Source organism: Epinephelus lanceolatus, chromosome 18, assembly GCF_041903045.1.
Source record: "Epinephelus lanceolatus isolate andai-2023 chromosome 18, ASM4190304v1, whole genome shotgun sequence".
NCBI lineage: Eukaryota > Metazoa > Chordata > Actinopteri > Perciformes > Serranidae > Epinephelus > Epinephelus lanceolatus.
The window spans coordinates 20195102-20222769 of NC_135751.1; the positions used below are offsets into that span (position 1 = coordinate 20195102).

At 42.7% G+C, this 27668-nt stretch overlaps 1 protein-coding gene across 2 annotated transcripts; it reads left to right on the forward strand.

Moving 5' to 3' along the window:
* The first annotated feature begins 10957 nt into the window (after positions 1-10957).
* On the forward strand, positions 10958-24328 carry cdc42ep4a (CDC42 effector protein (Rho GTPase binding) 4a). Of its 2 annotated transcripts, none has more exons than XM_033645838.2 (2): positions 10958-11214; positions 21151-24328. In XM_033645838.2, exon 2 carries the CDS (start codon positions 21277-21279, stop codon positions 22324-22326), a length of 1050 nt encoding a protein of 349 aa, XP_033501729.1. In that variant the 5' UTR covers positions 10958-11214; positions 21151-21276; the 3' UTR covers positions 22327-24328. The 2 variants fall into 2 exon arrangements, with proteins under 2 accessions (XP_033501729.1, XP_033501730.1); XM_033645839.2 differs by lacking the exon at positions 10958-11214 and adding an exon at positions 19916-20123.
* The last annotated feature ends 3340 nt before the right edge of the window (positions 24329-27668 follow it).

Consider the following 27668-nt stretch of genomic DNA (forward strand, 5'->3'; position numbering starts at 1 on the left):
AAGCATTGCAGGCATCTTGAATAGCGTTTTCTCCTCTGTGAAGAGTGTGTGTGTATGATTGTGTGTTGCGCGTATGACTGGTAAATCCATGTGATATGTATTTTATGAAAAGACAATCATTTGAAAGTTTTTATGCGTTGCTTAAGTAAATTTATTTGAAGGTACAACCATGTAAACAAGGGAGAACAGAGCCCAAGGTTCTGAAAAAAAGGAAACCTTGTTTTAAAAACACTGTATTATTGTTTAATATGAGAGCTTTATGGAAAAACAACCACCTTAGAACCATATAGAGTACGGACCACTTGGTTTGCTGAGGCTGAGACAATGGAAAAAACCAACTCTGATGGAATAATGTGATGTTTGGACAAAGGACAAGCTGATAGTGAGAAATGGACTCTGACTTTGGAGAGAGGCACTCGTGGTCACCGTGGCCCTCGGCTGCCTTTTACTTTCTCACTCTGCCTAATCATTGTTGGAACTGCATTACGTGTTTACTATATGTACTATGTCTCATATTGTTTACCAGATATTTATATCAATCAGCTTCAAGCTAAACATTTTCAGAACATCACTAGTGACAATGTTATGAATCACATTAAAGCATTGTGGCACCTTTATAGTAGTCTCTGGGGAATGTGTTGACTGTGTGCTGGTGCTCATGTCAGTAGATATACAAGCTAAACAACAACTTTCTCAATGTGCATCTGTTTGCTTTTATGTTACGCACAGAACATGACTGTGAACCAAAAGCACAACTCTTCTTGGTTCAAATGATTATATCTCATCACGACCACATCAAATGTGACGCTATTAATAGCTGTCAAAGAAGTACAAGAATAACTGTCTTTGAACAGGTTACTGAGACCACACTAAAAACTTTTTTTACAGGATGTTTTTTTTCCTGACAACACCACAAAAAAAGACATGAAACTTACAGGAAGTAAGATTTCAAAATAAAGCTGGCATGTACTTTACAATCGAGGTCAGCTTAATGTTTATTTAAGACACTTTATTTAAGAACTGACAGCAACAGGACACAAGTATTGTACATGAACTGCATCACTGAGGATCGTCATGTGAGTTCATGTGTGTTCAACGTGTTACAGTGTAACATGCCATTGGTATGATGACTGAAAATGTGTTTTATGCTCGCCGTGCAGACGTATACATACAGTATGGTATGGTGAGATGTTTTCTACGACTCTTTTTGAATATGCTGGTTCTTTACAAAAGTTGAATGGGACATTGCTGTGCTGGAGGTGGACCCATAGTGTATAAACTTAGACAGTCGCTCCAAAACATCATCTGTCAAATTTCTAATGTGAACATCACTGTATACATCATGAAGGAAACATTATGGACCTATTCATGGTAGCTCTCTAAAATAAATTATTCTATTTTGTAATGGCTTTTTCTTCATGCCTCATCTGAATATTTTAAAATATAATGTAATATTATACAGAATAATATATATCAGCAAATGTGACTTTTACTTCTGACATATGAGAGGGAGTGGTGCAGCTTTGAACCAGTGCTACACACAAAGGGTTTTAAAAGGATGTAGAAACCACATCAGACCCCTATTTTGCACAGACAGGCCTAAGTAGACCTATTTGCATGGTCTGAAAGACAAAGTGATTATAGGTGACACTTGATCCTACAGTGCAGAAATGACCTGATTCTCTCAGCCACAACAGAGACATAATTGGGATGCATAAGAGCATGAGTTACAGGGAAGAATTTGAAGAAGAACCTGATCCAGTGCAAGCATGCTGAAAAGCTGGGGGAGGGTGGGAGAGTGTGCCTGGGTAATCTCCTTATTTCAGGCCGGAAAACATTGATCTTAAGCAAGGCAAAGAGGGGGGAGGAACAGAGGGATCAGGCTGGAAGGTCTTAAGGAAAGTCAAGTCAAGGGTACAGCTTGTTGGTGTTTGAACATTTTTATTTACCCAATTTAACAAAGACTGAAAGTATAAATCACACTGACAGGTTGTTGAAATGAAGTTGAAAGTGGATGGATGATATGGATAATAGATTATTATGCAGATTGCATTACGTCTGGGTTATTGGATGACATTAAAGTGATGTGAAAAGTTAATCTTGAAGGCTCTCTTCAAAGTATTCCCAAGCATGGAGTCTGGAATTGCAGAGGGGAAATCATATCATATCACATCTCATGTATACTTTATAGCCCCGACTTGTTTCTTTAACGAAACTAAAGCTCCATTTTAAAAACAAAATAGGACATATTGCTTTGTAACATTTTTGAATAATTCTATTTTGTAACTCAGAATTATGGTAATTCCTCACACCCAGCGCTACTGTGACTATTGTTCACCTTCGCTCAATTCACTGCGAGGAGGCACACGGAGCAATCTGCTGTTCACACACAGATACTCAGACACAGCTTCACATCAACAAATCTGTTACATTTTTACATTTCAGTTCAGTATCTCCTCATGGGACCGACTTAAACAGAATGCGTCCTAATTCTGACTGCGCTTGTTGGAGTGCATCAAAGCACATTTGCAACACAGCTAACTCAGCCTGACTGGTGACTCCAAAATGAGGACAAAATCATGGTGTATGATACTGAAGGAAATTGGACGTAACAGCTTTTTAAAAAGTTTCAAAAGTCCTCGGGTTTTATGTTATTTCACTCACAAGTTGCATATCCATCACCGTGCTGTCAGCTCAGGCTTCTTCATGAAATTCAGGACAGTCAGTGGAGTGAAGATTATGCATTGTAATCCATTTTATGAGCATGGTCAAAACCCTCGAATGGGTTCGATAATAGGTTTGCCCACTGCCCTCTGCAGGGCAGAGTGCTGAAATTTGCATGCAGGGGTGACTGGGGAAGGTTGTAACACGGGACAGTTATAACATAGGCCTCCAGAAACGCTGCTTAGCCTTGCTGCCAATTTTTTTGGGTGGCCACCCAAATCCTTTATAGCCCAAAAAGCATTTTCCCCATAGATCACTATTATGACAGAAATGTCTGTAAAATCATTGACAGGATACTTCAAACTGCAAACATGGTCAAAAATGACTGTCTATTATAAGGTTTTGCTGCTCCAGGATCCATGTAGGTTTTATATTTGTAAAAATTTCCTAGAGCCAAGAAAAGCATTTTAAAAATCTGTGACATCATCACAATGTAAAGTCTATGAGCTGAGTGCAAACTTGCAGGTGGGGTCAGCAGGAGAAACATTTCTGTGCATATTCAGTGAGCTGCATATCATGTAAGTAAACCAGGAGGCTAGTAACTTTTTTAGTATTTGCGCCAGGTGAGCAATTTCATTAGAATGGAGAGGCGCCATCTTGGGATCCAGTATCTATGTATTATTATAAATCTATGTTGTAAAGTTTTCAGTTTCTCCAACCAGGGGCAAGTTATAACTCACCTCGTACCTTGCCAGACGCTGACGAAAAAAGTCGTCCTATAATGTCGGTATGACGTGGCCAGTATCCGTTATAGTTTAACTGCGCTCAGTGGTGTCAGGGGGAAATGTGGTGGTACAAAAGTCCAAGTAGAGCGGGTGAGAGGGGTGGTATATGGGTCCAGCCGACATTGACCTTCACCCAAGAGAGCAGTGCTCGCACCCCGTAAGATAATAAAGCCAAACCCTGTTCTAACGTGCTTTTGTTGCCTAAACCCAACCACGTGCGTTAGTTGTTGGAGGAAATAAAATGTCAGTTGTCGCTGTTGACTGATGCAGTGCATTTACTTTGAAAGAGACTGTATGTAAATGGTAAATTTCCTGTGAAAATGGAAGTGTATTTTGAAAGAAGACAATGCATGTAACAGGCAGAACTTGGCATGGTGTCCCAGAACGTCAACAACCAACGCACCCAGGGTACCTTGCACGTTTTATCTGGACGTACAAGTTCCATGACCAAACGTCGATACGTGACGAGGTCGAAGCAAGAATGTACTTTGTAGTTAAATTCATCAAACTTAAATAACGTTCCTAATGTGTACGTGTAGATATCTTACATGGAAGTTGTTAGTGCAAATACCCAGAGCAAAATTTTACCACTGTGACTTTTCAATGTTACATTTAACCCCAGGCTATGTTAGAACTAACCCTGACTATGGAGTGAATTGGAACATTCCACTCCCTGTGTTCAAGACTAAACCATGCATTTTCTGTTTGTGTTACAAAGATAACAGCTTCACCATTTAATAGCAGACACGTGTTACTACTTTATACTACTTTTTGAATACACTGACTTAAAAGAGATCCAAGTGACAGACAGAAATGTCAAAAAAAGTTACAAGTACTTCCAGTCTCCCCTGCTTGTTTGACCAACCGGGACTGTCCAGACCTTTGCTATGGCCCTTATATATTGTTAATGGCCACTGTCAACCAAATGGTCATGCACAACCTGGATAAAGGGTTAAAGGGCGCAAACTTTGTTTTCTCACATGGTTTATAGGCTTAGCAGTGAAGCCTGACCTTATTTTGCACCCTCTACTGAGGAATAAAAATCAGAAGATTGACAAAAACTCCAGCTGCACTGAGGAGAGAAATCATTACATCACTCCTCATCTGATCTGCTGGCATCACAACACCCAGACTGAGGAGATACACAACAAAGACTGCTAACACTGTAAACCATGGCAACACTCCTAGCTCAAAGTGCTGGAAGGTTAAAGGGGTCCTGTGTACCATCTGGGAGAAACCTCAACATCTGGCCCTCTGAGCATTACTCTAAGTAGATGGTGAAACCAGAAAGAAAGACAGGTTGCTAAAGATTTTCGTGGAAGTCCAAAAGGCTTCAACCTAGAATGGACTTTTTGAAAGATTCCAAAACATCAAGCATGTAGTTAGCTAAGGGTTAGACAAAGACTGAGACACCACTGCACAAACATCCTGTTCTGATGTAGCACTGAACAGAGCTGTCAAAGCTGCCAATGCAATACACAGAGCTGCAACAATAGGAGACTGTTGCAGTGTTGCGCCTGCAGAAGCACCTAGAACTGAGCAGACTGGATTTTTCTTGTTAACCAGCAGTCCACTAGCCACAATAAAATGTTGGCATTGTACATTTCTGCAAGGCACGGATATGTTACATTTGTGCAATATGCATCATATCAGCATTTTTAAACATTACATGTATATCAGCTGAGTTCCTCATCATGAGGAAGAAAGGATGGTGGATGACGTGATGTCTGCCAAGCAGCAGACCACTGTAAAAGACCAATAAACAGAAAAAGTGGCTATGGTTTTTAAATCTTTATTTTAGAACATCATTTGAACATCTCAGCCATGAATATCTCCAAAAAATACAGAGAACAAAAAACAAGTCCTTGGACTTCAACATTACCAGTAAAATAGAAATAGATAAACACAATACAGATAGAGTCTACTGTTACACTGCCAGTGCATTACAATCCACTACCCTTGAGATACTCTAGTACAGGGCTCCAAATTCTGACAAACAACATATGTACAATATGTGTCCTTGCCACAACCATACAGAGTGAAAACTGGTCATTTTAATGACACCTCAGGACATTTCCAGCTGTCTTTGTTGTGACTAAATGGTTATTTCAAGCCAAAAAATGACTTTTCCTAACCCTTGAAAACTGTGATGTTAAGTTTCAACATGTGCATATAAAACATACTTCAGCAGTCAGGAACACTTTTGTCAAAGAAAACTTAATTTCCATTTGCAGTATTATATTTGGCAGTATGGCTCTGTTCTGGGGCCTCTCTACCTTTCCTAGGCCTACGCAGAAAGTGTCTTCCACTTACCTAAGTGGAAAGCATAAGGTGGAAAGAGTACACCTCTGCCTTTCCACGCAGCTACATAGAAAGCCATAAGGCAGAGAGAGCACACCTGTCTGCCCTTCCACGTGCATATGTGGAAAGCCTAAGGTGGAGAGAGCATAACTCCCTGGCTTTCCATGCGCTTACATGGAAAGCCTAAGGCAGAGAGAGCACACCTGTCTGTCCTTCCACGTGCAAATGAGGAAAGCCTGAGGCAGAGAGTGCAAACCTTCCTGCCCTTCCATGCACCTACATGGAAAGCCTAAGGCAGGGAGAGCAGCAGCAAAGATCCCCGGGAACAGAGCAGAGCAGCATCAATGACAAACAGAAATGACATTGATAAGTCAGACACAACATGAAAAGGAGGAGCTGGGGTGGAGGCAGGTTGCAAAGCAGCTTGCAGAGGAAGCAGCAACAGTAGTTCCTGAATGAGATTCACCAATTGGTTGTATAGAAAGGAATCATGTGATCTATCAGCTGACTGATTTGAGCTGAGCCTGACTTCGTGTCCTGCCTGAACTAATGCTATGCTCAATAAATGTAACATATGAAACTTAACAATTTTACATATCTAAGGTAAGGTAAGGTAAAGTCAGGTAAAGTAAAACTTGAATGTCCCCAGGGGGCAATTTGTGATACAGACAGTGGTCATAAGTCAAACAAAACAAACAATACAATACATAACACACAGAATCCAGAATCACACACTGTCAGGGATAAATCAAGGACAATCAGTGGTCACTGCTGGTTAAGATAAGCGATAGCAGACGGAACAAAGGATGTTCTGTAACACTTAGTGCTACATTTAGGGAGGCAAAACCTCCTCTCTGTAGAAGCATCTAAAACTAAAACTATAGTCTGAGAAAATAAATCGAGCTTTAGAGGTGACCCTCTCTTCATACAGATGATGGAGGCTATCAAAAGTAACACAACTTGACCTGACCATCTATGGTTTACAGAAAAAGTACAATGCCAACATTAATTTTGGCAATCAGATTGCGATAAGTCGTTGAGAAGTTCGTCTTCCCGCCATTGAGTCTACATTTTCAAATGAGCACTGAATGCAGGAAATGGGTGAGTTCACTCAGCACAGCAGAGTAAGGGCCAGAAGAAATAATCTGATTACTGATCAGTTGCAGGCGGGTTTTACAGGAATTAGGTTATTGCAGTGTTTGGAAGAGCATATCTGATTTCCTGTCTCAGCCAGATTCCACCAGTTCAGACAGACAGAGACATATTATGGGGAAACATCCTGTGAGCATGCGCATTTAATATTCATTTTTAAGAGTGTGTCAGTCACTTAGGAAAAGACAGTGGTAGACTTAATACTTTTGGGGCGTGGGTATGTCAAAGACCAACTTATAAAATGTAAATGCAGCTTCAGCCTGGACAAAAGGCCACTGCAGTCAAATTCTCATCGTAAAGAGCGCTGTTCTCCCATCAACTAGTGGGACAGACCATACTGGGAACATAGCCAAAGGCAGGAAATAACCTTTGAATGCGTGTGATGGACGCTCTCCATGCAGCTCATTACATTACAGAGATTTTCAGGAATGGCGTGGATGGATAGGTTTACACTACTAAATGGCTGTAAAAGACAAAAGTGAGTAGTCATTCTATCCAGGTAGTGGAGAAGCGTGACTTTTGCCCTTTGATAATTATCAACCATTCACACATTCCTTTCTCTTGAGCTCAGGGTGAGCGTGCGCAGCCTTGGGGTGTACCTCAGCTGCTTCCCCCTCATTTCCATTGCAAAAGGTACTTAATGAGCGAGAGCAGCTGATCAACATGGAATACACAAGGTCAGACAAATGGGTCATTCATTCAAACATGTGAGAGATTAATTAAAGCTTTGGGATGTATTTCAGCAAAGTGTAATAATTTGACTAAAATGTGTATATTGTGAGTTTAAACCACACTAAAACAGAAGGAGGCAACTTAAACTAAAGCTCTTTTTAAAGTCCATACCTTTACTTTAATCCCACTGGAAAGAAGCTTCTCCTGTGTTTGGCAGCCTGATTCCTAATTGTCCCGAGGTTTGCATAATCATCTGCACAAAGACACACTGAGTTCTGCCTATTAGCCGTGTTAGCTTGTGTATTCTGTTCTCAATGTAAAATGAGTGAGGGGCCTCCCTTACGTACACTGCATGCACCTCCTCAAACATGTAATATAGGGCTCTGCAAGACGGATATTACTTTCTTCTACTTCCTTTGATATTTCCGCTGTTCTCACAAAGGATGACGATGTATTTTTCCCCCTCGCATTGACACAGTTGCTTTTCATCACCAGGCAAGACTTTTCTAATATCACAAAGAGGAAAGGAAGGAGTGTAAATCCAATAGAATGAACGTACAGATAACACTGCCATTTGCATTAAACAGCCTTATATGCTGGGTATTTGCATGACTGGTGGAGAAGATGGGTTCAGAGCAAAGCATTGTATAAGCATTGTTTTATTTTTAAGTCTTTCAATTAGCTCCCTAGTATTAGTCCGTTGAATCATCTTAGAGATGTGGTATTAAAGTTTTTATTGTGATTTATTATCCTGGTTTGCTTTTATGTCATTAGTATTCATGCTTTTAAAGGGAAATCACGCCAATCTTTAAAATTCATACACATTATTCCTATGGTCCAAGACAGTCCAGACATATCAGTAAACATTAAACAACTCTGCCCCAAATCCAAAAACTACACTGCAAATACTCACATTTTTGATATCAAGTATAAAGTCTGGAACCGCTCCACAGACAATAAATAAATTGGGAAAGATGTTTTAGATGACACACAGGGGGAATGTGCTGAGTATATGGGTACATTTCCTGTTTCAGAACTCAGAACACTACAATAGAATAAAGCACATTTGGGTATAAAAAGGAAACAGGCAGTCTGAACCGGCCCTACCTATTATGCAATATAATTGGTTGCCTAGGGCCTCCTGGTCTCCGGGGCCACCCTTGAAAACATTTTTTTAATGAATAAGAGACAACAATGAAATAAAAATGGAACTTCTGAAACAAAAACTGACTTTTCATGCCATTTTGGTCAAAAACAACAAGTACACAAAAGAGCAAGGTTAGAGAGAGGTGAAATGGATAATATAGGTAGGCTAAGTAAGTAATTTACTGTCCCCTATGAAACAAGTACTCCTGGGATCCTGTGGTAAAAAAAAAAAACACATTTTGATGTTGTATTAGATATGGTAAGTTAAACAAAATTGATGAATATGACATCGACAAAAGTCAACACAAACTTGGATAAGTATCTTCACAAGCTATTCTTTAACCGTTTGCAAGCACTGCAGCCCATGATTTATATTAAGTAACTTACATGTGGAAGTCAGTTTAAGAGGATGATTCATAGTGTTAGGGCAGGGGTAGGCGACCTGTGGCTCTGGAGCCACATGTGGGCCCTCTATATGGAAATGAATTGCATTGTTTTCTGAGATTATAATTTTCATTCATCACTGTTGCGGTGGCACGGTGGTGCAGTGGTTAGCATTGTCGCCTCACAGCAAGAGTGTTTCTGGTTCTGGCAGGTGTGAATGTGAGTGTGAATGGTTGTCTGTCTCTATGTGTCAGCCCTGTTCAGGGTATACCCCACCTCTCGCCCAGTGTCAGCTGGGATAGGCTCCAGCCCCCACCCGCAACCCCCAATAGATAAGTGGTTACAGAAAATGAATGAATGACTGTTGTAGGCAGAAAGTGATTCTTAAATTCTCCAATTGTAAAAGTGTGTAGCCTATACACTGAATAAAAAAATATTTTAACATTTTGTCAACTAAAATGTGCTTTGTCAGTCTACGGCCTGGTGCCTTTTACTCTGAATTTGCCAAAGCTCAATAGCAATGGCTGGTCTTGAGTCCCTCAAGCTAAACTAGCTATGATTTCTAAATCCACGAAAGGGGAAGAAAATGAGAATTTAACAGAGCATGGACAGGTTCATTTGCTTTCACCACCGACACTGCAAAGTTAAAGAACCAAATAATCATACAAAGCCCACTTCTGAGTGGCCACATTGGTATAAAACATATTAATGAATGCTCATTCAGACCCATAGGCTAATTCGGACTTAATAGGCAGTGTTACCTCATAATAAGGCTCAAATGCGGCTCCAGGTGTGTTCTTTTTCTTTTTGTTTTGGCCAAAAATGGTTCTTTTGATAGTGAAGGTTGCAGACCCCTGGGCACGGCTAACACTGTAATCTATTCAAAGATAGTGTTGCTAGGCACCACTTTTGTCTTTACATGCTTACTGTAAAACTACCGTATAACAGGCTTATATGTGGACACATATCTACTGTATATGGGACAGGCCTTTGATTCCTTTACATCAAAATTGTTGCCTGGATAAGATGAGAAATATGATCAAATCATCTATTTGAACCAGTATGAATATTACTTGTATAAAAATTAGGTTTGAAATAACACATCAGTTGCAAATCATTCATTTGATCTAGCTTCGAGAGACAGTGCATCAGAGAGTGTTATGACACATGAGGATTATGGCGTCCAGCATATCGACACAACACCACTTTATTCTGTTTAAACAATATTCAAAGCATTTTGTATGAAAAAAAGTTTTGATTATTTTGAGCCTTGAACCCTTACGGACTAAAAAATATGAATAACTTACTGGGTAACTGAAGAGTGGACACATATTCTGACTTTATGACAGCTTCAGAGGAAGGAGTCACCACTTGTTTTTCATCATGCTGGTAAATCTGAATGAGTTACGGCCTTTATTTGTCAAAATCTGGGACTAGGTTTTTAATGGAAGTTTTGTGGTATTTGTATATTATGTGAACTTAAACACATTTTTGCAAAACACAAGTTGTTTGTGGGGGTAAACCAAATCCTGCTTAGGGCCCCCAAAAGTCGAGGGCCAGCCCTGCAAACCTTGTTGGCATCCTTAAAATCAGGCCCTCATTCATTGTCTATGGAGCAGCTCCACATTTACACTTGATGACATCACTCTCTGGTGCTTTGACAGACAGTAGCTTGTGTTGACAAATATTGATTGACCTTTCCTGAGCCATGGACATGACATATTGGGATTCTTAATAGAGGTGGTGTTCTCCTGAAAGGGTGAAGGAAATGGGGCTGAGCCTGTGTGAGTGGCCCCATGCTGGCAGCCTGTGTCTTTAAGGAGCCATGTAAAGAGGGCGTGTTCAAACACACTACAGAGGCAGGAGGCATTGTAGTGAGTTATTGCGCTCCAGACAGAGCTGCAGCACCGCTTCTGAGGATGCGGTGACAGCATCAGTGACATTTCTAGTGAAAAATAAACGAGTCATCTGTGTGTCTAACAGAGTCATTTGGATTTCCGGAGAGTCTGATATAAGCGCCTTCCTTTCGTTTGATAAAATCCACCCCTCATTGTCAACCTGCTGGGCCTAAAAGTGAAGCAGCACCCGGCTTTATGAATGAGGATGCTCGGTAAGTGCGTGCGCTTCAATGTTTGTACTTGCACTTAAACTTCAGTGCAGCAAAATGTGCCTTTGTGTTTGTTTATACAGCTCAAATATGTGTTTAACGGGGCTGCTTTATTTGTCGGTTCAGCAGAGCGCACGGTGCGCGACGCGGCTGACGCTTTTGTGGTCAGCTACTTATTGTTCTCGTGCCAGTGACCCACCCTGAATCACAGCTTTATTGTAACGTGAGTGGATGAGTAGGCTGATAAATGCTCGAGTGCTGTCAAATGGACACTTAGATGTATCTTTAACGAAGATGTATTTTTTATTTTCTGGAGCTTTGTTAATGAAAATGGTTTCGCGAGAATTGGGCTAATTTGTCTGCAGCCTTTCAGCAATAACATGAATTTCCTCTCATTATAAGCCAATTTGGGGATGCTTTTAATGTAGAATTGATGTATTGATCCCTTAGTTTACTTCTCACCTCTCACCAAAGCAAAGCTACTCATAGTAGAGCAGATATTAAGCTTTAAAATATCCAAAAATAGGCCAAAAATGTGTTGCCTAGCACTTCATATTGAGTAAATGTAATGCCAGTGCAAACATGGAGGTTTTTCTCTGTTGAAATATTTGTCTAAACTTATTCAAGAGTGAGTGAAATGTCTGCTTAGGTAGTAGAGGAAGTAGAATTGGCACACATTGGCTTTTACATGATCAGATGACTAATAGAAAAAAAAAAAAGCTCACACATTACACACTTTCTGCCCCCTCATGCAGTGCACGCCTGTCCTGTTTGTCCAGGTCATTACCCACGCATCCCAGAGCCTGTTTACTTGGCAGCGCTTGTTTGGTTTACTTGGCAGGGGTATCACGATGGCATCTGATGAGCTCATTGACTGGGATAATAAGGTGATGGGCCTCAGGTCTGTAGGCCATCACTTTATCACCGCCATACTGATAAGAGCTCCTCAGCAATTGTCTGAGGAGACAATGCTATCTGAAGTCCTTGCTTGCGAGTGTGAAAATTGGGTGGCTTTCTTTAAATGTGACATTTGACCCATTTCATCCAACACACTCAGAGGGCTTTGTGAGGTGTCAAAATGCTCTGCCCGGTCACTGTGATGGATTTAAGTTGACGACACAGCAAACAAGCAAGCCTCGTCGCCAAGATTTATGTGTCACAGGCTTAGCTTGTTTACTTTTTTCTCCAGAAGTGGCTCTGAAATGCCCCCCAGAACAGGCGACACATATCTCAACCAGCCTGCACAGGTTCTGCTTCTTCTACTTTCCTCTGTTTCTTAAATTACAAAGCATCTAATTGCCTGCAGGAGATGAGTTTAGTGCCTGAAGGTGAAAGTTATCCGTCCTCCGTGCTGCGCCAACCGCTCTGTTATTGGACACAGCACAGTGTAGACAGCGTTTGCTGGCTCACAGCCCGGGAAACACAACCTGCTCAGAATTTAGTTTACAAAAGTGAACAAGTTTGTGCGCTAGATAATCAGTATCTTAGAATCCTTCTGCGGTGGTGCTAAAGTGCAACTTAAGTGTGTCATTTGTGGCCAGTGAGTGTACGGTCCTGCACCCATGTTTGAACTTGTCTGCAGTTTGTGTGCTCATTTGTGGCAATGTGTGTGTCCTGTCCAGCCCCTTTCACATTCCAGGAAATACCAATATAAACTGTTTTTTTTTTTCCCTGGAATGCCTCCTAGGATGGCGATAGTAAACCGCTGGATTATTACAGAGGACGTGACAGGTCTTTTGAGGGATGTGTTGCATAAGTAACATGTTGAGTTGCTGTCATTGCTCTTAGTTGCTACCACAGGCCTGCAAATGTTAGATATGAATCCCAGCTCTGTGTGAAATTTACAATCTGTTGAAAACGTTCATTCTCTCAGTACACAATTCATAGTTTGCTAGTTTGACTTGGGACATACAAAGCAACAGTTCAAAAGTTTTTGTTGTCCCAACATGAAATTCTAAGGGCCTCTCAAGTTTCAGTGTGTGAATGCTGTATTTGTTCCTGAGTCTTTTGTTTGGTGGCATTGTTTTCTGGTCTGATCCAGCATGCTTTGCATTGTGACCCGGTAGGCTGTTGTTGGCACTACGAGTCGGAGGCAATGTTTATACTTCTCTGACATCCTGTTTCTTTGCTGAAAATGTTGGATTATGTTGATATTGGCGTAGCAGTATACAATGACACTGCACAAATGTTAAGATTACTAAGCAGAAGATTGTTATTTGTTGACAATAAAGTCCATTTTTGTCTCTGTCTCAACAATGGAAATAGATTGAATTTCTATGAGCCGTACCCTTCTTGACTATTTGAATTGTATTAGTCCAATAATTGGATATTAAATCCTGCAGGAGAAGCTGTTCACAGTACACTTATTATCCACTTAAAAATGAGACGGCTGCCATCCTCAAGTCGAGTGTTTTTTAAAAATAACACCTTTGACAAAAAGGGCCCTCCACGCTTTGATAGCAGCTTCTCTGGCTTCCCTCCAACATGAGCATTTTGTTGCTTTCCTGCTGTTCTGACGCCCATAATTATGGCACTCTCATACTTTAAAGCAAAATTCTCTGGATCCCATAATTTCACTGCATTCTTTCCACCGAGGAGCACAGGTTTCCACTCGAGTGCTTCTAAATGTAACTTCACTCCTCTTCTGCAGCGCTTAAGAGAAACACCTGGCCGGTGTGTGTGTAGGTCTGTCCCGGGCGACGGTGCGGACACCTGGGCCTGAGGCTGGAGCTGTCATCAGCTGTGACTCTGCTTTGTGCTGCTGGGAAGCTCCAGTTGTTCTGAAATTAATTAATGTTGCTGAACCTGCGGCGCTTTATGTACTGATGTTCCATTCTGTTGTTGAACACACACGTTTCGGCACTGTCCTGCAGTCCTGTTGGTTATTACGACTGTGTGCTGATGGAGATATGAGCTGTGTTTGTTTGGTTAGCCCATCAGTGATACAGTATGAATGAGGACAGCCGTGTTTACATTATGGGTTTTCAGGAAGGGCAGGCTGGGTAGATTTCCGCAGAGATGGAGGGTTAACCGCCTCATTTTCTCCCAGCCCTTCCTGTGGACGCAACACACCAACACATCTCTCTCTCTCTCTCTCTCTCTCTCTCTCTCTCTCTCTCTCTCTCTCTCTCTCTCTCTCTCTCTCTCTGAAACGCTTCCATCATGCTCGTGTAATCTGTCCATTTGAGCGCTAATTGCTGTGTTGAGGTTACTGGTGTTGCTCACTTATCTCAGTGGTAATCAGTCAGATTCTTGCAATTCTGTGTGTGTACGCACTTTAAGCATGCTCAGACGTCTTTTGTGGAGACAGGGGCAGTTATGAATGACCTGGAGCTGGTTGTTGACCTCGCAGGTCTAGCTGGATGCGAATGAAAAAGCTGGAAAAGTTTTTAGCCTCATCTCATTACCAACAAACATTCAAAAGTAATGTTAAGTGGTTATTTCTGGCATGCTCTTTTGTTGCTATCGCCAGTGTCAACCTCTTCTCCGCTCGTTCTCTCTGATTATGTCGAGATGCTCGAAATGCTGGAGTGGTGCCAGTGTCTGCCCCCCCTCCTCCCTCAATTTGTATTTAGATGCCATGCCCAGTCCACAGATGACGTTGATGCTGAGCCATGTTGGCTCCTATTTTAATCACACGTCTGCAACTTCTATTCCGATTAAAGGCGATAGTGCGGAGCAGGAGTGGGAAATATTAAAAAAAAAAAAAAAAAGGACATTGTGGATGCGTGAAAACGATGCATATCAGCCTTGTTTAACCCACACAACACTTTTCATTCTTGAATGCGTTGAAGTAGAGTACGGCTTTCTTGTCTGCCATCCGCTGTTTGTGTCTGTAATAAAAGCTGTCAGTTTCACCAAAGCGGAGGACGGAGAGAAAGAGATGGAGTGTCGTGTCTGGAGGCTGCGTCGGCTGTAAATGTAAAAGAGACGAGTCATCTCCTCTTGGGTATCAGGGGTCAGCTAGTACACGTCGAGCTGACTCGCTGTGGGCCTATTCTCTGCCAGGAAGCCTTTCATTGGCTGTCGGGGCTCTTTTGAAAGTATCTCTGCTCTGTCCTGGTCATCATCTGCCTATCACTTGTCCTCCGTCCCCCTTATCTCTTCTGACCCACTCTTGTAACTAATAAAGACTAGTATAGTTGTCCTATTAATAATGTAGCTACAGTTCCACACTGATTATAAAGAATTAACAGTCTGCTTAGTTGTGTAATTATGTACCAGTACACTAAATGGTATTTTTAAACACTGCTGAGTTCTTGTAAGTTTGTTTCTTCCAGCCAAAGCTGTTTACCACAAATATTCCACACCCTGATCTAAGGATAGCTCCAGATTTAGTATTCACTGATATGAATGCCAATTCAAAAACCCTACAGGCACTTTTATTAGCAGGGAGGCTCTAAAAAATCTGTTGTGCTTTGATCCTTACCGAGCAAAATGTCCTGCTGGGTGAGGTGTGACATTAGCATAACAGACTGCCTCACACCAGCTTGCCAGGTATGGGTGGGGACGGCGAAAACACTGATATGTCAGTTTTTTGCTGTCTGTGTTTGGGAAATGCACACAGACGGGCTTTTTATCTCCTCTTCCTGTCCTCATAGGATTTATTCTCAGTTTTTGGAAGAGCTGTATTAGGATTGGGTTGTTTTATTGGTCTCCTATGTGATTAAGGATTTTTGGATTTGAATTTGTTTGTAGCCTATATCTAGGGGAACTAGACTAACAAACAAACTAATGAACCAGCTAATGAATTGCTGATTTATCTGTCAATGACTTTCGCAATTAATTGATGAGTTGTTTTGTTTATAAAATGTCAGAAAATAATGAAAATGCCTGTCATCAGTTACCCAGAGCCCAGAGTGACATTGTCAGCTGTCTTGTTTTGTTCTGATGACAATCCAGACCCCCCAGATATTCAGTTTTAAAGCTGCAAATCCTCACAACAACTGCATTTTGGCATTTTTACTTAACAAAAGAAAAAGAAAAAACAGCTCAGGGGATTAAGTAATTATCAAAATAGGCTGATTCAATTTCTGTAAATTAATTAGCTAATGAATCAACCATGTGTTTCAGCTCTGTAAGTGTAATAAAATAGTTGGTTGCAACAAAAAAGAAGAAATCCTGCGCAGGTCAAGTTTAGTGTGAACTGCTCTGTTAGCATGCTTGGCATTTCCCATCATTTTTAGCCTTTCACGGTAACAGATTTTGGATTTGCCTTGCTCTTTAGCCCACAGTGGATTTCCACTTTGATCAAAATGAGCCATTGGCTTTCTTACTGTATTGGGAGTGCATGGTGGGGGAGAGGCATGGAGAATGGGTGGTGGGGCAGGAGGGCACTCGTGATACCCTGCAGGTCAACAACTTGATCTGAATCAAAACACCACAAACAAATGGCGTGCCGCTTAGAGCGCCATAAAATGGATCATTAAAGCAACGGCTAAATCTGGATTTTGATTTTCATTAGAGCCGTGTGTTTCCTCTCATAGCTGTATTTATCTCACAGGGCAGCATCAGCTTGATGTCTGTTGTTCCCTGTCTGTATGATTGAGGGATAATGTGATTTCCACTGTTTGTCCTTGGGCTGCTCCTTCCTAAATGAGACATTCGGGCCCGCTAACTGAGTTGCGTGGCAGATACCTATCTTCTGGAGGCCATTTGTCTGCTTAATTACTGGAACATGTGTGTGCGAGTGTGTGCTAGCCTATTGCTGAACAATACCTCTTGCTTGTGTTGCACTTAAACATATGGGAATGAACGAGAGTTTTCACCAACAAATGGGATGTCTGCAAATGGTATGAACGTCAGAGTGGTTTTAAGGCCCAGACATACCAAAGCGTCATCAAAAAAAACAAATGGTGACAAAGGCTGACTGTTGTGTCGCTTCATGGTGCCTGTGTCTCGGGCAAAAAGTTGCACCTTAACACACTGAAAAGATGTCAGGCAACAGACAACTAGTACATTCATTTTGTGCCTGTGTTAGAGGAAACAACTGTCCCTGGCAGCAGGTAGCGGTAGTCTGCATGTCATTCGAAAAGGGAAACCAGAAGACTGACAGGACGGATTCAAGATGCTAGTTAGCCAGTTAGCGTATTAATAACACAACCTGATGTTGACAGGACAAAGATAACGGTGTGCTAGTGAACAAAAACGTAAACAATAATTAACTGTGGCTAAAGAAATCATCTTACTCAGTATAACAAGATTGCTTTGATCTCACACCCTCCTGACTTTAGCTATTTGTTTACTTTCCTCACTTTCGTTTCTCTTCTTGTACACTGAGCTGAACTATCAATCAGAGTGATTTCAGTCACCGACGAGCTACACTATCTCCAACGCTGATTCAGCATGCTGAATTGGCCAAAAAAAAAGCCGACAAGGGCTGACTAGTGCCAACGGTGAGGGATACATTGCCAAAACTAGGGTGACAAACAATGATGGACAGCCCGACATTGACAGACCAATGTGTCGGGGCCCTTACATGCAGAGCAGTTTTAGATTTCAGTAGGATGGAGAAACCCAGGAACTTCAGTCCCTTTTTTCACACAGATTTGAGAGCATGTGGCCTCCCACCCCCCCAATGTCGTTTCACCCTCAGGTCATGCGGTTGTCCATCCAGGTCAGTGACTTCTAATGAGGCAGACAGAGAGCCCCCACTGCTGCAGCAGCCACCGTCTCCCAGACAGTAGAATACGCGCTGGATGAATTAAGCACAAAGAAGATGCATCAATACTCAATTAGGGAAATGGACCATTAGTCATGTTTGAGTGTGCAACTGGGAGTGATCTCTGGCATAGTGTGAGTGTATTGACAAGAAGTGTAAACTTAACGTTGGTCTTAAACACAAATGATGGCGGTCGGTTGGTTTAACGGGAGTCTTATGTCATGCGTATAAATTCAGTCGTCTGATGAGTTTTTTGTGTGTGTAAGAGGAGCTGTGTGACCTTAATGTATGCATGTAGAAACTTGTTTTCCCTTCCTGTGATTCAGCATCTCTCTAAAGTGTTTAGAAATGAAACTCAGCATGTCCTTGGAGATAGAAAATTCTCCTGGGTGAATATACTTACCGTCTGATTTAGCGCTCCCTTTTTTCACCGCTTTCAGTGAAACAACCCATTTCTATTTACCTCCTTCCTACGTTATTTCTGTGCTTTTCCCTCAGAGGAGTCTATTTTTTTCTTCCCCACAAAGTAGCGGCTATGACCGAATGATATTTAAGCGGCTTCACATCCCTCCTTAGACGCAGGCTAGGTATTTATATTGATAATTGAGTTATGTGATCTATAAACAGAGCTAACATTACATTTCCCATGACATAAATACATTTGGGAGAAATGGGTTGGAATATCGTTTACCCAAGCAGATGTGAAAAGATGAGAAAAGTGAAGCAGCACTGGCGATGGTTTGGAAACGTTCCCAGTGTGCTCAAGTTTATCACAGCGTGTGTGCATGCACACACTATTGCTTTTTACTCAGCAGCTGAGAAATACCACATCCACCTAATACTGGTCAGTCATCTCCAAAATCGTGTCATTCAAAAAGGCTCAAGGTCTGTAGGTCAGTGTGCAGTGTGTGGAAACGGTTTCCCATTTCGCTGTCAAAATGAAAAGATGCAGTTGTGCCTCATTTTCTCGTCCTGTTCATTTCTGTCCCACATTCTGTGTCTCTAGTGGGTTCTCCGCCTCAGCCAGACCCCGAGTGTTGTGAAAGTCTGTTTATAAAGTCAATCCCCCTGCTGTGACCTCGTAGTTCCCACGCCAACTGCTCCCTTCTCAGGCCCTTTTCCACTTTTTTTTTTCATTCACGTGGACGCTCACACGTGCATGCACGCATACAAAGATCCACAAAGATATAAATATCGCAGGGCTGTGAATCAGGTTTGATGTAACTGCTGAAGGCCTGTGCTGGATCTGGTTTAGATTCAGCTGATGAACAATTCGCCTGGTGGTCTGTAACAAATTTCTGCGCCCATGTCCCCGCAGTGGGCACCATTGAGCTTTTCAGCTTGATCCTGGCCTGGGGTGGAGGTGGGGGGTGGGGATGGAGAAGTGGGAGGCGGGCTTTCACCATCTCCCCTTGTTTTATCCGCTGGTTGTTTTTCCTCGCCTGTTTATGCCACCCAGAAGCAACTAGTCAGAAAAAAACTTTTTTTTGGCTGGGTGTGAATTATTTCCCTCTCATTATTTCCCAAAAAAACAAATCCGAACATGCAGCTTCAATAATAAACATGTTTCCGCAAGAAGAAATGTCCTTGTTTGTGTGTTTTGGCACAAAACCACTCAGAGTTCGTGGAAAGTTTTCACATTGTGTCACATTTTTGTGTCAAAAAATGCTGCAATCTTTCACATATATGTTTCTCTCGATATAGAAACATCTATGTTCTTGTCTACAGCGCTGGAACATTTGTATATTTTCTATTAATTCCCATTTGAACCAGTAAAAATACACACAACATGGATTGAGCGCCTGAGCTAAAACACAGCAGACACCACATAAAAAGGTGTTATTGTATGAGCTCCAGGTCGACACAGAAGGAGGCACGCTCATGTGAAGCCTGAAGCCTTCCGCAGCCACTGACAGGAAACGCTGTTGCTTGCTCGCAGGAGGGTGTTTCCATGGAAACCGAAGCAGGTGAGGGCATTAACAGGAAGAAGAGTAGAGGCTCGGGGGGTGGAGACACAAGAATGAGGTCAATGCACTAAAAAGCCTGCCACATTAAACAGCCGAAATCTCCCAGCGGCACTTCTACCAAAAACAACTCTGACTTCAATATCTTTTGAAGGCTTGCCTGTAAGAAATCCAAAGTCAAGGTTAAGTCACTGACAGTTTTTAATGATCTTCCTGTGTTAGCGTGGGCAAACAAAGAAAAGAGTCGCTATGTGCAAGCCAGAGAGGTGCACACTGCTGATGGCAAGGTAAGCGCTTCCTTCAGGCCTGCTCACGTGGAGAGACTGTTCCACCCACAAGTCAGAGTTGCATGTGTTTCCTGATGTCTGTCTGTAGAAACTGCTTGCACGTCATTTTTGCAGACCACCGTGACCGTGCTCTTTTTGTGCGTTCTTTGTGTGCTGGGATGTATTGCTAATGAGACACCCTACTCCTCTTCTCCAGTGCAGCACCTGTGGAAGCGGCAGTGAGTAGCTGTCAGCCTGTGGTGAGGTTTCCTCTGTCTGGGCTGCATGTTTCAATAATGCAGCAACACTTTTTTTTATATCAACTATCAGTCTCAAACCTCTAGGGGCTTAAACACTGCTGTCAAAGAGGAAGAAGAAGAAGAGGAAGGAGATGGCTGGGGATTTGTCTCTCATTTCTCACGTCTCTGATCACATTTTCATATACATTTCTCAAAACAATGCTCCGGTGACTGTTTAACAGTATACCCAGTTGAGAGAGGGGTATTATTGTTCTTGTATAATTGACTTTGTCTGTGACTAGAAGATTAGCTTTTGGTTGTGCAGTGAATGCCGTGCATTTAAAGTCAAGCTTCGCACCAGAAAATCCCTGGCAGCCCTCAAGTATCCTTCTCCCGTTCATGTTGGTCTGTGGTCGGTGTTTTGCTCTCAATTATAATGCACTTTTAAAAGCAGAATCCTGTGGTGTTCGCCATGTTTTTCTTTTCCCAGTGCATTTCAGAGGTCATCTCACAGAGATGTTGGAAGAGTGCTGCTTATCATTACGGAGCTGCATAATTGGTAGCTTCGGCTCATGTAATTAGTGGCACATTTGAAATTCTTAGAAGTGTTTTTTATTTATTTGTTGGGATTAAGAAGGCAAATGTAAATATTCAACGCTATGTAATGTGGATGTTGGGTCGTAAATAGATGTCCATGGGTGAGCCTTATTTGTGTTTGATATGGAGATGCTTTTTCTGTGTGCATCACATTTGACATTTGATTTTGATGTCCTTATTGTAATTTGTTCTCTTCTGTTTTCAATTTTCAGGTTCCCAGGCTGACTGCAATTGAGGAGCATCAAAATTCACTCCAACCTCTCCAAAAGGGATTATACTCAAGACCTGGACGCTCCTTGTGACCCCTTTGTCCACAACAAAATCAGCAATCAGCCACCATGCCAATCTTAAAACAGCTAGTGTCTGGCTCTTCCCAGACCAAGCGCCGCTCACGCATGGACCTGACCAGGGAGATGATCAGCGCTCCGCTGGGCGACTTCCGCCACACTATGCATGTCGGTCGCAGCGGTGATGCATTCGGGGACACCTCCTTCCTCAGCACCCGCTCGGGTGAACCTCCTCCTGAGAACACATTCTTCCCCCGTTCTCCCCGGCCCGGCCTCCTGTCTCGTACCTTCAGGAGCAGCAAACGCTCTCAGTCGGTGACCAGAGTGGACAACACCCTGATGACCCCTGGTGGGTCGCCTACCTATGTGAAGAATGCCATGTCTCTGCCATTCCTCAATGATGAAGACAGAGGGGAGAGCATTGTGGCAAAGAGTTTGTCCTCCAGTCCTTTAAAGCAGCACCTGGAGGTGGATGGGCAAGGTGCAGCTGCAGCTGCTCACTTCCTGGAGCTGGAGGAGCGGCGCTTTGGTGAACTGACTGAGCTTCCAGAGACCTCCCACCACTACGGCGGCGGTATGAAACACGCTGAGTCAGTGATGTCTTTCCACGTCGACCTGGGACCCTCCATGCTGGGTGAAATCCTGGGTGTGATGGAGAAGGAGGATGATGATCTCGGCTATGAGGAGGGCAAGAGCAGCGAGGGCCGTGCCTCGCCACCTCTTAGCATCCACGGTGAGGAGGAGGAGGAGGATACGGGGGAGAGAGAAAAAGATGAGGACACAGAGGAGGAGATGGTGGCAGAGGAGGAAGGAGCAGAACTACAGCAGCAGGCCTCTGTGAATCCAGACGGCTCTGTAGATCTGGGGCCTGAGAACGGAGGACCCTACACCCCAGAGTACACTCCCGAGACTCGGCCAAAACACTTGCAGCATCTAGACAGCTGCTCCATGTCCAGCTCCGGCTCTGCTGCCCTGGATGAGAAGCCAAACAGCCAGACCTATGCAGGAGATACGGACAGTGCCACCTTCAGTGCCCCGCCAGAGGAAGAGAGCAACTTTTCCTCTTTCTTGGAGGATGAAGACGATGAGATTCACGTATGAGATTCCAAAGCCGCCTTAAAAAAAAAAAAAAAAAAAGAATAGCACAGAGCTGTGGAAGGGGTTTATGTGAAGCTTGCAAGTCCTTTGACAGTGTGGATTTGCACTTGAACGGAAATAAGACACTTTTGTCGGGTACTGTGGGGATGGGACTGTGAAAATGACAGAGGACTCTCACTTTGTAGGTCTGCAAGGAGAGAGTGACTGCTCCTTTTTGGAGGAGCCCAAACTCCCATCTGTCAGAGAGCCTTACCCTCCACTGTCTGTCAATCCGTATCTCCCTTTTGAACGCTGAGGGAACTGACATGGAAGAGCAGCCACTCTTTGAATATGGAACATTCCAGAAGTAAGCAGGGAGGATGGGTTAGAAAAGAAACTTTTAGGAAAAACACTTTCCATAACTAAAGCTCCGTTCACGCTTTCTCTCTCTCTCTCTCTCTCTCTCTCCTCTCACTTGACGCGTCACATGTGCTTTTCTCATTTGGTTTCGCCTCTCTTCTCCTCTTGCTTTGCTTTCTCACTGGCTGTGGGACATCATGAGGCCTGAGCTGAACAGAAGGCCTCTGTCACCGCAGGATCACTGGTGGGTATCTTGTCACAATAAAGGGGGCTATGTTTGTCACTGGAGTGTGAAGCCCTGCCTTGAGCCCCTTTCATCTAGAAAATGTTATCGTAAAGTGCCATAGATCTGTCAGTTTTCTCCCTTATGTAACTCAGGGTCCTTGCGATGCTGCTCAAAGGCTGCCATTTCCTGCGTGTAAAGCCGGACCACAAAGCCCCAAACCAAAATTCTCCTCTGTTTTTAATTCACTGTGAGCGCCACACAGGCTGAGCCTCAGTGTAAATTAGAGAAAAGCAGGGTTGTAAAGCTAATGGAGATACATTGGCCTGCATTAACTATAAAGCACAGTGTTACTAAAGAAAGCCAGAGGTGTGAGGAGCAGTGTGTGGCACACTGAAGAGGGATTGCACACTGTTCATTGTCTGCTTTTTTTGTCTTCCATTTTACAGATTCATTTCTCACCCTGAAGTCATGATGGTGATGGTGTTGCAGATTTCCGTTAACTGACATAAATTAGCCATCTTCCTCCTTATTCGTCTGTCATTTCAAGTTGAAACTGAAAAGACTGATAACCACTTCCTTCCTTGTATTTGTACATCTGAGCAGCTGCAGTGGTGCAACTGAACTGCGTAAAAGATCCTCATTAGTCCAGAGGATGCCTTTATGTGTAAAGTAGTTTCAACTACTACTCTTGAGGAGGGCTTTAGGGTATGTGTTGTTGAAAATCAGTGCACCAGGAGGCACAATTAAACCAGACACTACTAGTATTCTGTGTTTAATACCTGTTTTGTATGGAAAAAAAAAATCTTTGCTATGTTTATGTAATATCTGTTTATAGAGTGGATGAAAAAGAAAAAGAGACAGCCAGCAATAGATGCAAGAGCATTTAAAAAAAGAAAAAGAAAAAAGATAGCTATTTTTATGCAAGTTGCATAGTCATTGCAGCTTGACTGTATCTCTTGCATCATTAAAAGCAGCGGCCAGAAGTATCGAGGCTCAGTTGCGCTGATTGATTCCACTGCCTTAACTGAAACTGACAGATGTGCCAAATCATAATTTTCTAGCCAAAAATAATTTCTCACTTTTGGGAGAGCCTGTCAAATCTATCTGTCACTTCCTTCTCTTTATGGGTAATCACTGTTGAATTTGAGTTGCAGCTCAGAGGTTAAAAAATAAATAAATAATTAAACAAAGAAGTGTTTTAAGATCATGCACACGGGGAAAGAAAAAAAAGACTGAATTTGTGTAACTGGATATTTATATTTCCAATCACTCAAACACTACATAATATATTCAGGTAATTTCTAGAGTTAACAATTGTGTGTGAATGGGGAGGTGTCCTTTCTGTATAATGTTGTATATTATGCCTTACTTCTTTACTGTTACCTTTTTTCTGTATCATCCAAAATAACCTATATTTTTCAATAAAATAAATCCTGAAGGTCGCTCCTGCTGCATATTTTATCGCCACTCCGTCTCGGTGCATCTGAAGATAACGCAGTGTAAGTGCTACTCCATCAGCAGCATTAACCAAAGAATTCCTTGACTGCCTTCTCTGTTTCCTGTCACTATTCTTTGACTCTCCCAGAGGAGGAAGGAAGGAAGTAATTGAGGCCTAACTGGATGTGTCTCTTAAGTATTAGCTGTACAAGCTGAGAATACTGCGATGACTCACGAGTAAATGTGTGTGTGAGAGAGAGAGAACGTGGAGTCAAAATGTAAGGCTTAGTTTAAAAGCTCTTTTTATCTGATCCCCCCATGGAGCAGCTCTCTGCTCATCAGTACAGATTTGGGAGGGGGTGAAAGATGGATGGAGGAAGGAAAAGTTTATCATTATGGAGAGCTGTATTCATAAAAAGTGATGACAGGTAATTGCTCTCGCCCTGCTGATTGGAGGACGGATGAGTCTGGAAAGAGCTGGACTCCACTCATCATCACAGACTCACAACTTTTTCTTTTTATGTCACCTTTTGTTTTGGCTTTTCACGCTCTGGTGCACCTCGCAGCTCGGTCAAAGTTCAGTGCACTCTGTTTTGTTAACACTCGTCGCAGACAGTTCAAGGTCTCGCCCTGCGTCGTCCCTCCACATTAAAACTGCATGCTGAAAAACACTACTCCATTCTTCTTTGGTGTCTTTTTCCCCTCCCGATCCAATCTTTCATCTCCACTTCGGGGGATCTTTAATCTCCTTCCACTTTCAGTTTTTCACAGTCACATTATACCAGCGTCCAATCTGCCTGAGGGCTAGAAAAAGTCATTATTCTTACACTTGTGGTAAAAACAGGCCATTTATATTGATTGTTGTGGTCAATACAAACCAGTGGGGCTATTGATCCTACTTTTCTCTGTCTGTATAAAGTCATTATTCTTTTTAGAGGTTGTTAGGTTTTTGTTTTTTGCCTGTTTCTTTGAGAAGGACAGCCTAAATCTTCACTAGTCGCCACTTTTGCATTGGTTTGGAAAAGTCTTGTTTTTTTAATCACCCCTCTTAGCTGAATTATTTATCCTTTAACTGATGGTTCAGTGCCAAGCAGCAGCTCTTTTTGTCTAAATCTTGTTATCTACTGCCATCTAGTGGCTGTTTGAGTTTCACATCTGGTGATGGGTGTGTCAGGGAAATGGCTGGTTTGACTTTGGGGATTGTAAATGAATGTTTTTAATATCTCTGTATCACCTTGGATCTCTAAACATCGCTTTGATCGATGAGTGTTATTTTTATTTTATTCATTTTTCAGCACATTTCACAGCAGAAAAACAGTTGCAAAAAAAAAACCCAACTCATCACCTAGACTGTCAAATGAGATTATGTGGATGATTTGTGGAGAAGCAGGATGTGAACACAACTGTTGAAATTCGCATTCCCTCGCATTTGAACTCGATACCGGAGACTGCAGATTTGTTCAGGAGGCTCGGCCCCCCCACCCCCAATAGAAACTCATTGTAATCCAAGTCTGTCTTGCAGCTGTTTCTCCCCCTCAAACACCCTGGATGCAGTTTCTCATCTGCTTCAGAGCCTGTCAAATGTCATTTCCCTTTGGTTTCCAACTCACTTTGAAAATCGTATTTTCCTTACCCGAGCCACCAACGGGAGGCGCTCATTGCCTTCAGGTTTATTATGTCAGAAGCCCCTGCCTGGACCCACAACCTTTTCCGCCAAATTCCATCAGCAGACTTTGCAGCTCTTCCAGGAGGCCGACGGCATGCTGAAATCTGGAAAGTATTAAACAACCTGCTGGTGGAGGGGACTGGGGAGGGGACGGTGGGAGGGGGTCGGATGAAGGAGGGAGAGAGGGGAAGTAAAAAGTGGGGGGATGGGGGAGAAGAGAAACAGAATATAAAATTGTGCATATACCGCCCTTTGCCTGGCTCTGCTCCCTTTCCCCTCCCACACACACACACACACATAAGCCCCCCTCCCAAAAACAAAAAAATCCAGACCACTCCCCAAGCAGCTCAAGCATTTTTCTTTTATGATTGCAGCAGTATGTTGCTTTTCTCCTCTTTTTTTTCCCTATAATGGGTCATAAACAAACACCCGCTTCTGCTATGTAGCTGAGGAGTAGAGGAGTGGGAGTGTGTCGGTGTGTGTGTGTGTGTGTGTGTGTGTATGTGTGGAGTTGTTTTGCTGGCACAGAACCGGGAGGCGAGTGCCATGGTCGAAAAGCCCCAACTGTGTGTTTGTGGTTGGAGGCGAGAATGAAAAAACTGGATAGCATCCAGACATCCTTTCCCATGCTTTGATACACATATCTCTGACCAAATGTATGCACAGTATCCGTCAGGGCGTGCTGTACCCCAGCGAGAGGTCCCGCCCAGAAGAAGATGTATAGAATCTGAACTGTTCCAAATTGCGTTTTTAAGCAGGCAACCAAGAAATGTATCTTCCAGGGTGTAAGATGTGTCTGTGCTGTTTCCTGTCGGTGCATACATTGATGTTTTTATTTAAAAATCTGTGTTCCTTTATCGCGAAGGCGACTGTATTTAAAATTGTATTATCATTGATATCATCGTGTAAATTTGTTAGTCATTCAGTGAAGACATTTCTCCTTGGCTGTCTTTTTTATTGATTGCATCTCAACGCTTACTGCCAGAGTCGTTTATCTTCGCCTTTTCAAATGCCCTACATCTGCTTTTACTCCGGTCTGCCAAATAAGCAAACAACTTGTAAGACAGTCAAACTGTTATTACGTGGAAAGAAATGTTTTCCCTTTGTGTCCTCAAAGACAGGCTGTGGGTTTTCCTCCAGGAGTGCAAGACGCAGCACTACGGATATTGGTGTTAACAGGAGCAGCGAACATAAACATTCCAGTACCCGGTGTTGACCTCTTGACCTCTAAACCCTGGAACTGCAGGGCCAGCAGCAGGAGACCACACACACATGGTGGGAGGAGAAGCAGGGAGGACACGGAACGTCTCCGGTGTCCTTTCTTTAAAGAGCTTCAGATGCCTGCGCTGAAGACTGTGAAAAATTAGCCCATCCTCCCTTAACATTAGTGCAGCGTCCACCCCCCCCCCCCCAGGGATTGTTGCAGGTATGTCAGAATATGGGCACGGCTGTCTCAGATGGAAAAGTTATTCCGAGGGAAACACAGCTCCTGTCTCTCCCCTCAGTTGCTGAGCAAGTTTCCTATGAATCTGGGGATTGTGTCATAGCCTTTTTTGGACTGGACTCAAAATCTTCAGTGTTAAAATGTGTTTTTCCATCTCGCAGAACCACAGTTGCTAAATCTGCATTCAGCTCAGCAGACTGAAACCATGTATTCAAACAAAGTTTATTGTGTTC

Bases quoted from the DNA above. Each gene is read 5' to 3' on its own strand.
- cdc42ep4a (XM_033645838.2), top strand. From the start codon at position 21,277: ATGCCAATCTTAAAACAGCTAGTGTCTGGCTCTTCCCAGACCAAGCGC.